Raw genomic sequence first — 13,234 nt, forward strand, 5'->3', positions numbered from 1 at the left:
CTTTGCTAGGTAAGAGAATGGATTCCAGCCAACCATCACAGGTGCTAAGAAGGAACTGAAGAGGCAGGGGGTTGGCAGAGCCCTATATAGGGTGCCATGAAGGTGCAATTCCAGTGGGCTCCAGAGCCAACCCTATGGATACCACTAAGGGAAGAACCTTTCTATGACTATGCACATGGCACGCACGCACCTTGGAATTGACATGAGCAAGCACTTGAAGAACCTTGAACCTGAACCAGCACCTGACCCACCAAAAAAGAAAATCAACCTTCTGATGGTGGCATCTAACTCAGATGACGAAAATGAACATCAATCTGCACTGATTTGGATTGATATCGAGCAGAACCCATCAACAGCATGGAAGCATGTCCTCTGGAATGGTGGTTGAAGCATGAAGGGGCATACAAATTTTGAGCATATCTGGCATGTAAATACTTTGGCAGTGCCAGCTACAACACTGCCATGGGAACGACTGTTCTCACTTTCAGGTGACATTGTAAATAAGAAGTGGGCAGCATTATCTCTTATAAATGTAAACAAACTTGTTCATCTTAGCAATTGGCTGAACAAGGAAGTAGGACTGAGTGGATTTGTAGGCTCTAAAGTTTCACATTGTTTTGTTTTTGAGTACAGTTGTGTAACAAAAAAAAATCTACAGCTGTAAGTTGCATTTTCACGATAAAGAGATTGCACCTCAGTACTTGTATGAGGTGAACTGAAAAATACTATTTCTTTTTTCTTTTTTACACTGCAAATATGTTATCAAAAATAAAGTGAGCACTGTAAACTATGTATTCTCTACTGTAATTGAAATCAATATATTTGAAAATTTAGAAAACATCTAAAAATATTTATAATATATTTAAATTGGTATTCTATATTTGTTTAATAGTGCGATTAAAACTGCAATTAATCACAACTATTTTTATTGGTTTGACAGCCCTAAAAAAGATTACAAAACATCCATCATTTTCTTGATTTTTTTAAGTTTATTTTTGCATTTTACAGTACAGTATCACCATTTCTCCCTTGATAAAATACCCTTGTAAACAGGGCAGCAGAAGAACCTGGTACATTAAAAAAATATTTTAAATTCAGTACAGCTATAAGAGGTTCTTTAAAAACAAATCCAGTTTCTGATACAGTCAATTTCAAAAAGACCAAATTTATTTAAAAGTTAAATATAGCAAAATATTTGACTACAAGTGGTCACAATTTAAGATTGAAGAGACTAAAATTTTACATATGTACAGATGCCATTTCTCCCATGGGATGAGAGAGGGGAGAAGCTACTTAATTATACTTACCGGCTTAATGCTCTGTTATGACTGCATTTCCTACGCCTTTCAAAACGTTGCTCATCCTCAGAAGAGGAGGAGGAGGAGGATGTGGAATCACTGTTATGGATTGCGTGCTTTCGTCTGTATTATAATAAAATGTTTAAAGAAAAACAGTAACAAGCTTAAGTACGTGCTCACTGTGAAAAGTTATGGTCAAGTTAACAACTGTTCATTCAGGGCTGGCCCAAGCCATTCTTGCACCCCGGGCAGACATTATAACCTGGCAGCTCCTTCAATTTCTGCGGCAGCTTGTCAGTTTCACATTTGAATTTCCCACCGCATCTTACCCTTGCATATCAGCAATGGAAGGTAAAAACATTTTGGCGCCCCATACAATCAGGCGCCCCAAGCTGTTGCCCAGTCAGACCGTAGCTCAGGCCAGCCCTGTGTTCATTCCAAATTCCACCTCAGAATGTACAGAGGGTAAAGATCCATTAGGTTATCTAGTCCATGCTCTGTAAATGTAGGATTGCTTCCCTATTTGTTATATCCTTCCCTAAGAAAAAATATATAGGAATCCTCACTGGAACAAAACTATTTTTATACTGAAAGAGGTAAAATGTTTACTTTAAAAAGGTAAAATTCTATGGCCAATATTTCATATGCGACAACTGATCTTGGTTACCCAAACTGACACTTTAAAGGATCCCGTTTTTCAGAAAGTACTGAGCACACACTCTCTGAAGCAGAGTGCCCTTTAACATTTTCAAGTTGGGGATAAAAAAATTTAGACATCCAAAAACCACTAGTCACTTTTGAAGATCCTGGACAAAGTTTTTATACTCAAAAGTATTAAATATAAAATCTCAGTGGGAAAAAAAACTGCAATTATTTTAAGATGTGAGTTAAGAGTGAGTGAGAGTACCTATCAGTAACTAAAGGGTAAAAAGCATTATGTGGATGTTGTAATTATCCCCAAAAACAAACATTACAAACCCAGGATTGTTACATTTGTTACAAATCAGAGTTTAAGGTAGAAAATAAATTCAAATGTGTGAAAGTATGAAAGAATAGAGTAATGGCACCCAAATAAACCCTTTATTGAACTGTGTCATGGCAGGGCAGAGTTAAAGTTATTTAGGTGTCATAACTGTATTTCCATATCTTAGCACATTTGGATTTCTTTTCATTGTAAAAATAACTGAATTTCCCAGGTTTGTCTGCAGGATAATTACAACATCTGTTATGTTCTTTACCCTTATGTTACAGATACGTACACTCATGCTTAACTCCCATCTTAAGTTTTTTTATTTAGGAATTGCCTTGTTTTTTTAAAAATTATCTAAAATGTCATACAAAATTAAACAAGAAATCCAAAGAGTGTGCTACTGTGAAATATTTCTAATGATATGAAGATATGTAGTATCAACCTTAAATTAATTTTTTAAAGGCATAGGTACATAGGTACACCAGAACAGTGCAAATCAGCTGAATTGTACTGGTGAATCTGGCCCTTAACCTGCAACTGGACTTACTGGTTCAGAAGGCTTCTACCAAGATCAACAGTAAGTGAAAACCTGTGCTTCTGGTTTAGCTCTCTACACCAGTGCTGCTTCAGTGCCCAGTTGAGCCAAGACAACAGCACCATGTGGAGCCTTACAAGCACCAATGCCCAAACTAATATGTAGTCTTAAATAGTATAGTAGGATCCGCCAAAGACCAGTGTCAGTTCAGTCAAGTAATCTACCAATGAAAACTCTTGATTCTTCAGTCTTCCTTACACCATAGGACCATTACAACCAATAGAACGGCTGCATGCAGATTAGTTGTAGAGGAAGAATAGATATTGGTTGAGTTACTTCTAATATCACAATGGCCCCACTTAAGGATTACCTGAGCTGTTGACCTGACTGTCTTTAGCCTAGATCGTAACAATTAGATACAAGTGTAAATAACAATTACATACTAATGTCTTCAAATAACCGGTTCATAAGATAACAATTTTATCTCTATGGAAGTTGAAAAGTCTACATTATATTTCATTATTGAAATTATTTGGAATAAAGCAAAGATTGACATGCTAAATTTCTAAAACTACTCACTTTTAACATTTTGTATCAAGCTAGATTTATTTATAAATTTTCAGAAAATCATTCTACACCCAAAAGTAATGCTGTACATTTGGGGAAGATAGACTATCTTTCATATGTAATAGAGAGTTTCAATCCTTGCTTTAAGGGCAAAATGGAATCCAACCTTAACAGAGTCATAACCAGCAACCACAACTATTACTACTCAAAGTAATTTTAAGCAACGTTCCATGATGTTACTGTCACCAATATGGATAAATGAGAACAATCACCATCCATATACCAACCTGTTAATCCTTTTGCAGTAGGGACTTCGCGGTCCTGCAGAGTTAAAAGAGTATCTTCGTCTCACAGGAGAGGATGGATCAGTATAAAATAGCTTGGGCTTTCTTTGATGCCTTGGCTCTATTAAAAGCAAACAAGTTTAATTTAGGATAATTCTAGTAGATCTTTAAATCAGAGTAAATAACACAAAGAGCAGGAAACACAAGTGAAGTATTATCGGACAGGTGAGAGTCAACATTAGGATTTAATTATTAAACTATTAAAAATTAATTACAATTTATTGCAAAATTAAAAAATCATAATTAATTGCCGTTTTAACCGCACTGTTCAACAATAATAGAATACCATTTATTTATATATTTTTGGATGTTTCCTACATTTTAAAATATATTGGTTTCAGTTATAACACTCACAATCAATACAGTGCTCACTATATATTATTTTTATTAAAAATTTTGCACTGTAAAACAGATAATAGTATTTTTCAATTAATCTCATACAGGTACTGTAGTGCAATCTATTTATCTTGAAAGTGCAACTTACAGGTTTAGATTTTTTTCCATAACTGCACTCAAAAATGAAACAATATAAAACTTTAGAGCCTACAAGTGCACTCAGTCCTACTTCTTGTTCAGCCTATCACTAAGACAAACAAGTTTGCTTTTACATTTATGAGAGATACTGCACGCTTCTTATTTACAATGTCACCAGAAAGTGAGAACAGGCATTCACATGGCTACCATTCCAGAGCACATGCTTCCATGCTGATGACAGGTTCTGCTCGAAAGCAGTGCGGACTGATGAACATTCATTTCATCAAGAGTCAGATACTACCAAAAGAAGATTGATTGTTCTTTTCTGATGACTTTTAAGACTTCTGACACCATGTTCAAACTTTGTACCTCAGATTTTGAAAGGCACTTCAGATTCTTAAAACCTTGGGTTGAGTGCAGTAGCTATTTTTAGAAATCTCAAATTGGTACCTTCTTTGCGTTTTGTCAAATCTGCAATGAAAGTGTTCTTAAATCGAACAATATGTGCTGGGCTGTCACTGAGACTGCCATAACATGAAATACATGGCAGAATGTGAGTAAAACCACAGAGCAGGAGACATACAATTCTCCCCTAAGGAGTTCAGTCATAAATTTAATTAACGCATTATTTTTTAATGAGCATCATCAGCATGTCCTCTGAAATGGTGGTTGAAGCATGAAGGTGCATATGAATGTTTAGCATATCTGGCACGTAAACAGCTTGAAATGCCAGCTACAAAAGTACCATGTGAACGCCTGTTCTCACCTTCAGTTGACTTGTGAATAAGAGGCGGGCAGCATTATGTCCTGTAAATTTAAGCAAACCTGTTAGTGATTGGCCGAACAAGAAGTAAGACTGAATGGACTCATAGGCTCTAAAGTCTTACATTGTTCTGTTTTTGAGTGCAGTTTTGTAACAAAAAACATTTCTATATTTGTAAATTGCACTTTCATGATAAAGAGACTGCACTATTGTACTTGTATAAGGTAAGTTGAAAAATACTATTTCTTTTGTTTTATCTTTTTTTGCAGTGCAAATATTTGTAATAAAAAAATTATAAAGTGAGCACTGCACACTTTGTAGCCTGTGCTGTAATTGAAATCAATATATTTAAAAATGTAGAAAAACATCCAAAAATATTTATAATACATTTAAATTGGTATTTTATTATTGTTTAACAATGCTATTAAAACTGTGATTAATCATGTTTCATTTTTTTAATCGAGTTAATTTGTTTTGAGTTAATCACTTGAGATAATTGCAATAATAGATAGCCCTATTAGAAATTACATTGTTTTTGTTAATGCATGCCAACTTTATTTAGATATAAGAAGATTCAAGAAATCCTACATTTAAAAAGCAATTGAAAACAGTAACACTGAAAGTTGGTTGGCAAGTCATTTTTATTGGTTAATGTTTCTTCAAGAGTATTTAGGGTGACTCTCTCAATGAAAATTTTAAATCAAGATCAGGAAACAGCAGACTTATGTAAAATTAATTTATAATTTATTAGAAGCTTACAAAATAAAGTTGAAGAGCAATCATGTTGTAAACTGGAAATAACTAAATATATAGGTTGAATTATGCAGTAGTCCTAACAAGATCTTTTACAGGTTAACACCATGCAAGCTAATGCTGAATGGATAATGCAGTATTTAAATCCATTTGAGACTGACTGGTGTATCACAGAATTACAGGACACAGAGAGGTATGCTACTAGCACATTGAGTTCAGAATAGTGGAGAAGATGCAGGGGTGTATAAAAGAGTCCAGGTATCCCTGGAGAAACAAGGAGGGAAAGCTAAGAAAACGAAAAAGTTTGTTCTGGAAAAAATGGTGTGTTTCTGTAGCCTCTGTAGCCACAGACAAAAAACAAGGCCACCAGAAAAGATATACACAACCTACTTTCCAATGGGGCCTGATAGCGTACAACAGTTTTCCTTTGTCTAAGGTCATAGCGCTTTTGATTATCTTCTCCATCCTCATCCTCTTGGTCTTCAGCTTCTTCTTCCGATGACTCTATAATTATAATTACACTTATCCTTAGTTAAATGGAAAACAAGAAACTTAATTCACTGGATTATTATATATATATCATAAATACCACCAACTACATTTAACAATTAAAAAAGGTTGTGAAACCTGGCTAACTAATGTGATAGCAAAATACTGAGGGCTCTTCTATGTTAAGGTTCAAAAGCCCTTTCTGTTTAAAGGATAACTCTTCCAAGTGCTCTAAAATCCTTATACTTACTCAGATTGCCTTGAAATTTGGTGTGCCTCATGATGGTGCAGGGTAGAGTTAGTGATGCAAATATGTAGTAATTTGAGCAAGGGGTTCCCAAGAGACAGCTTTCCAACAAAAACTGCATTTCTTAAGGTTGACTCTACCAACCTTTTTTGCACATACCTGGTAGTCAAACCAAAGCTCTGATCATCCCCCCCAAATAGTCTCAATCACATGATTGTAATCCAGAGTGTGCCATGCAATACTGAAAATGTTAAGGGAAGGTTTTAGTTCTCTAATGTGCTAAACATACATTACAATGGGCATGTGCAGAAAGACTACATAAGAGGATTTCCAGCCAGTTTCACTTGACCTGAATGGCTCAAGGGGACATGCTATGGCCATTGAATGTGAATTACATTGAAGCATCTTAAGTTTGAAACCCTTCCTTTGCGGAAGTCTGAGAAAGAACTATAGGCATGTTACAATCTGCTTGTGTTAAGGGCTTTTTATTTTGGGGAAATGTAAACTGAGTACAGCAGATAATTCAGAAGACAGTCAAACTATTTTCAAAAGGAAAATAAATTACACATGTGAATGCTATGCTGGGAAGTTCAGGAATAGGGGGAGAAGTGTTTGAGGATTATGAGGGAAGAAGGGGAAAGGGTCAGGCAGATTGGGGTGGGTGACCAGTCAACACCACATTATCCCCTCCTATGTGTGTGCCAGGATCTTGGGAGTGAGGGGGGAAGGGATGCCTGATTCTATGGGTGGGTTGGAACGCCTTTCCCTGCCATCCACAAGGGCTCTAGGGGCCATTCCGTTCTAAGGGGGTTGAGGCCCTCTATCTTCCCCCATGTGTGTGCTGAGGTCTAGAGGACTCCTAAAAATAGCTCAAATTAAACTTCTGAAATGCAGTGAAAAGTTACTCACCTTGTGCAGTAACGATGTGTCCCCCTATGGGTGCTCCACTGTAGGTGTGCTTGCATCAGAGAACTTTGGTAGCAGCATCTGGTAGGCCCACACATGCACAGACTTCCCTCATGACTAGCCATGAGATTAATTAGCGTGCACAGGCTAACCCCCTTCAGTTCCTTCTCTACCACAGAATCAGTCATTCACAAGAACTTTGAAGTCGAGGAGAGAAGAGTGGGTTGTAGAGCACCCATAGGAACATACATCTCAAAGAACCATAATTACTGCAGAAGGTAAGTAACTTCCTCTTCTTCAGAGTAGTGTCCCTATGGGTGCTTCAGTGTAGGTGACACTCAAGCAGTATCCATACTGGAGGGTTGGGGCTTTGGAATCAAGTCAGTTACCGATGACAGTCCTGTGGAGCCAAAGATGGCATCAGAGGCAGAGTTCTAGTAATCGCATAATGTTCTGCAGAGGTATCAACTGATGCCCAAGTCGCTACAGATTTCTGAAAGAGGGACATTCTTGAGGAAGGCGCTGGATGAGATCGACCTTGTGGGGTGTGAGAATACTATCTGGAGGTGTCATGTTTTGAACCTGATAACATGATCTGCATTAGACAAAGACCCACTTGGACAGTCTCTGGGCTGATATTGCTGAGTCTCTCTGCAATAGAAAGGAAAAGCTTAGGAGACTTTATAAAAGCCTTCATCCTATCCAAGTAAAAGGCCAGGGCCCTCCTAACATCTAGTGTGTGTAGTATAGCCTCCCTGTTATCATGGTAGGCTTGGGGTAAAAAGTCTGAAGGTGGATCAGTTAGTTCATATGAAAAGGGAAGGTCACCTTATGGGTGGATTTTGGGTGTGTCCCAAGCATGACTTTGTCCTGAAAGAATAGTGTATAAGTGAGGTGTGCTATCAGAGCTGCAATTTCCCCTATTCTTATAGTCAAGGTGATTGCCACCAGGAAGGTTGTTTCCCTGTTCCAATGCTGGAATAATTGTTGCTAGAATGACCATCTTGAATTTTTGAGCTTTGACAAACTTGTTGAGTGCTCGGAGATCTAGTATAGTCTCCAACATTCTTTCCTGTTGGATATTAGGAAATAGCAAGAGTAAAAACTTTTTCCTCTTAGATGTTGAGATACTGGCTCTATAGCTCCTAATTCAAGGTGGTGATCTATTTCTTGTCATAGTAAACTCTTGTGAGAGAGGTCCCTGAAGAGGGACGGCAAAGGCGGTTGTGGGAGGAAAGGGGGAGGGAAGTAAAGTGGATGGAATACCCTTTGCAAATGATTTCCAAGATCCATCGGTCCAATGCTGTGTGTTTCCAGGTGCTGCAGAACATGGCAAGGGGGTAGCCAAATGGGTAGGTAGGCTGCTCAGCTGTAGTGACTGAGGGGGGAGGTCTGTTGACACCTTGACCAACATGGCAATTTATGTTTTGAGGTGGATGGTTGCGACGTGGAAGGCCGTGGACCTGAGGGTTTGCATCTGGAAAACCTAGATTTCTTTCTTTGAGGTTCATAAAAGTGTTGAATTGGGTACTGAGAGGTACAGGATGTATGTTGGGGCTGCGGACTAAATTTTCTCTTTTGTTAAGGCATATAGACAACTAGTGAGAGGAGAGTAGCCGTGGAATCTTTAAGGGAATGGAGGAATACATCAGTCTTTTCAGCAAACAACTTGGTGCCTTGAAAGGGAAGGTCTTCTACAGTTGTCTGCACCTTTTTAGGGAAGCCTGAGAGATGTAACCATGATTCATGTTACATAACTGTTGCCATGGAGATGGACTGGGCTGCTGTATCGTTATTTTGGCTACTAGCTGCCCTTCCTGGAGGATAGCTTGGAACTGGTCATGCTGTGACTCTGGGAGCTGATCAATAAAGCTGTTGAGTTTTGAATAACTAATGTAGTTATATTTCACTATTAAGGCTTGATAATTTGCTATTCAAAACAGCAGTGTGGCAGAGGAGTAGGTCTTTTTCCCAAAGATGTCCCAGCATTTCCAGTTTTTATCACAATGGTGGATCTCATTTGGTGCTGGTGGCCCTGGGAGTTTACTATGTCCATCATGATGGAGTTAGTGGGAGGGTGGAAAACAGAAATTCTCTCTCCCTAGCTGGGATGTAACATTTTTTAATCAGCCTGTTTACAAGTAGGTGTTACAAAGCTGGGGTTTGCCATGTAGTTTTTGTGGGGTCCAGGGTAGATTCATTGATGGGGAGGGCTATTATGGAGGATGAAGATGAGTGCAGGATGTGTGGTGAGCGTCCTTGACTTCTTCCAGGGGCATCTGCAGTGTGTCTGCTGCTCTTTTTGCCAAGTCCTGGAACAGCCAGAAATCATCAGCTAAGGATGGTGGCGGGGACATGACTGCCTCATCTGGGGTTCTTGGTGTAACAGTGGTGTAACCTCTTCCTCAACTCTGCTCTCCTGTTCCTCCATATTCTCCTCTGGAGATTCAGAGGTTCTGGATGCTGCAGCCAAAGGACAATGTCTTGGAGGCTCTTGGGTGAGGCTGGAAGCCCAAGAAGTGCAGGGAAGAGATGCTGCCCGGGGATCCCAGTAAGGCCACTGGGGTGGAGGGTTAGAGCCCAGTAGCAGTGCCCTGGGTGGCCATACCATGGAGTGGTGGGAAACAACCTCCTCTGGCTTGCTATCTGATTCACAACCAGAAAGTGGAGGTGCATGGCATGGTACTGCAGAAGACTCGGTACCAAGGTCCTCATGCTAAGAAGAGGGGAGATTGGTATATCAAATACCCTGAGCTCTCTTGAGTGTCAGAATTCCTGCAGTGCAAACCAACCTGGTGCTGTTGGCGGTACAGAGGGAGTTGGGAATCTTGCCCCCCCCCCAATGAACACTCTGGTGCTGGATAGGTTACAGAAGACGGTGCCAGTGGTACAGCGCATACTGGCAGCGTCGTCTTACTGGAATGCTCTTTGCTCCTTTTTCCATCGGTACCGTTGGCTCAGTGCCTGTGCCCATCAGGTCGTTAGGCACATCAACAGTACTTGCCGCTTACGACTGTCATGAGTACTGGGTTTTGATTGTCTCAGTGCCATCAGTACCGAGTATACCAGAGAACTTTTGCAGCTAGCTCGGGACTCACTCTGGGGACTCACTGCTCTTTTTGATGTCTTACGAGAGGGGTCTGCAGCTGATTTCTCTGGCCCCCAGTTCCTGGATGTTGAAGGCTGTGAGAAAGACTCGTGTTTTCTGGGTGACTCCCGGCATGGATCTGGGAAGGTTGGAGGGCTGTCTCCATCAAGATGATCCTGTGTTTCAACTCCCTGTCCTTTCGAGACTTGGGTCTGAGTTGCTGCAGAGACCACATTTCTGCAGACTGTGGCCTTCCCCAACATAGCATATGCACCAAGTGTTTGTCTGCCACAGTGATGGCCTCTTTGCATGAGAGGCACTTCTTGAAGCCCAGTGAACTGGGCACACCCCACTGGGGAAAGGTGTCCCTGATGGGGAAAAAAGGGGGGGGGGGGGAAGATTAAAGGTTTGGGGGGAAGGGTTGGGAGGGATTTGTTTCATTTTTAAAGAGAATATAAATAGAGAGAAAAACAATAACTAAGACTGAGACCAACTACTAAAAATGCTACAGAAGCTAATGATCGCAAACTGATTGCTAATGGCTCCACCTCTCTTCAGGGGCAGTTGAGAAGGAACTAAGCCTCCAGGGGTTAGCCCGCATGCACTGGTTAGCCTTGTGGCTGAGCAAAAGGAGTCAGCACATATGCAGGTTTAATGGACACTGCTACCAAAGTTCTCGAATCAGCAGCACACAAGGACACAAGCAAGCACATCTACAGTGGAGTACCCATAAGGACACTATTAGAAGAAGAAGGAAGAGTTAAGGATGTGCCATCCCCACATGAAGTAGAGGGGCTGGCCAAAGTGTGGGAGAAAGCAGCCAGCTTGGACTGCAGACTGCGTGGGCAAGGGGGATGGCCAAGAAGGCCTGGCTGCAGCAGTGGTGGGACGCCCGGCTAGGCCGGGACATAGTTAGGGCTTGGGGCCTAACAGTGTGCAGCTTGACTTATGTAACCAGTAGCACACAAACCTCTACTGAGCTGCTGCCTGTGATGCATATGAAGCAGCAGAGGGCACCAGATAGCAAAGAGCAACCTTTTATACTCTAATGGCTTGATTGAATGGAAAGAGAAGGCTGAACTGAGCTGAAAATGCTGGCAAGGGGGCTATATGGTTTAGGGATGGAGAGGAGGAGGAGGAGAGTGCCATACCAGTCTTCTTCCCTGCTCTTAAAGTTACTGTTACCAACATGAAATAAACATGTCAAGACTTACAATAGTGCCATTTAGGAATCACATACCATTATTTACATTTGACTAACCACAGTGGCACCTCAACTACAAACAGGTGAGAACTACAACTGCCTAAATGACCACTAACTCCTACAAAACATATTAACCAGGAATGTGTTAAATAGGTGATGTGAGACTGAAATCTGATAATTTCAACTACTACTATGAAAAGAATAAGGGCAGCAGATAAAACATAATGAAGACCTGAAAACGACTATCCTATACTGTGTATACCGGGATAGTGCCTAGAGCCTTAAATCAGATCAGGGCCCTATTCTGCTAAATACCATCCAAATATATAAGAAAAGATAGCCCCCTACCCAAAACCAGCATGGAAAAAAGGGTTTGATAAGGTCATGAAAATAATTATTTTGAATAAAAAGTTCACTCGAGTTGACAGATCTACAAGTAGGGTTGTATAAGATTCTAAATAAAGAACTTTGCTGCCTTGTTTTCTCAAAAGCTAGTAGCTCAACATCAGTTTACATTCAGAGGGTTACTGCGCCCCCCCGTTTTTTTTTAAGCGAAAGCTTAAATTCTGTAAAAGTTGATTATCTACATCCCCCTGCTCACTAGAGATAGCTTCCTACTTGCCAGTAACTTCTCAAGTTGCTTTTTCAAGCCTTTTTTAGCACCACAACTTTATGTACTAAGAATTTTATGTAACAAGAATTAGATTTGGGATGATTCATAAAGGCACTGTAAAATATGGATTAAGATATAATACAAAAAAACTACATTAAAAACATTGTAGAACTGTTGACATTTAAATCAAATTCTGAATCTACATATACTGGAGAAATAAAAGAATTTACTGTTAAAAACAACTAAGAAAAACTGTGGTTAAACACAGTATTACTACAAGTGTTCAACAGCCATAGTTGTAAGAAAACTGGGTCTTGAGTTAGCAGGAAACAGAAGAATGGATTTTCAAATATTTTGGTTTTGGCGATATCTGCAATTTAAAGACTACACATGTAAGATCTCAAATTGATAACATTCTTAAAAGCATTTTATATTAAAAAATTGAAATAAGTTATGGTAGTTACGGTACTTGGCTGCAGCAATTCAAGAACTGTGAACAGAGAATCTAGAACTAGCAAATTGAATTTACTTTTAGGACAGTAAGTTCCCTTTTTTTTGGATTAATGGCCCTTAGCAACATCCTACGCAGATGGGGCAGAAACATCTAACAATGTGTTGTGAGGAAAAAGTACATCTACAACAATGCTAAATAGTCTCAGCATCAGCAATTTTGATGATTCATTTCAACAAGATGGCTAAGAATGAAAAAGATTCTGGATGTTCAAATATGTTTTTGAAATTGTCTTTATATTCTACAGTGCAGTATCTGCATAACATTTTGCTACTTTCACTTAGAGTGAAAGTAAAGCATAGCAAGCTTTATTTGGAACATCATTTCTGCTTTGTTCAAATGACATCTCTTGCTTCTATTGGCTTGTGACATCAAGAAAAGATGGAAGCTTGCAACTGCACACAACACAGAGAGACATGTTTTATGAAAACAATTTCTTTAGTGCCGAACACTTCAACAGACCACATTAAAA

At 39.6% G+C, this 13,234-nt stretch overlaps 1 protein-coding gene across 4 annotated transcripts in view; it reads right to left on the reverse strand.

The window, feature by feature from the left end:
• The window catches only part of ATAD2 (ATPase family AAA domain containing 2), a 116,545-nt gene that overhangs the window by 81,706 nt on the left and 21,605 nt on the right, over positions 1-13,234 (reverse strand). For all 4 annotated transcript variants that reach the window (XM_067531061.1, XM_067531077.1, XM_067531085.1 and 1 more), the window contains exons 7-9: positions 6,095-6,208; positions 3,658-3,775; positions 1,308-1,421 (exon numbers count right to left, since the gene is read on the reverse strand). In XM_067531061.1, coding sequence (XP_067387162.1) covers positions 1,308-1,421; positions 3,658-3,775; positions 6,095-6,208 — 346 coding nt within the window. The remainder of the gene's footprint in view (positions 1-1,307; positions 1,422-3,657; positions 3,776-6,094; positions 6,209-13,234) is intronic.

This window comes from Emydura macquarii, unplaced genomic scaffold, assembly GCF_026122565.2.
Source record: "Emydura macquarii macquarii isolate MOO-44397 ecotype Brisbane River unplaced genomic scaffold, CSIRO-AGI_Emac_v2 contig_369, whole genome shotgun sequence".
NCBI lineage: Eukaryota > Metazoa > Chordata > Testudines > Chelidae > Emydura > Emydura macquarii.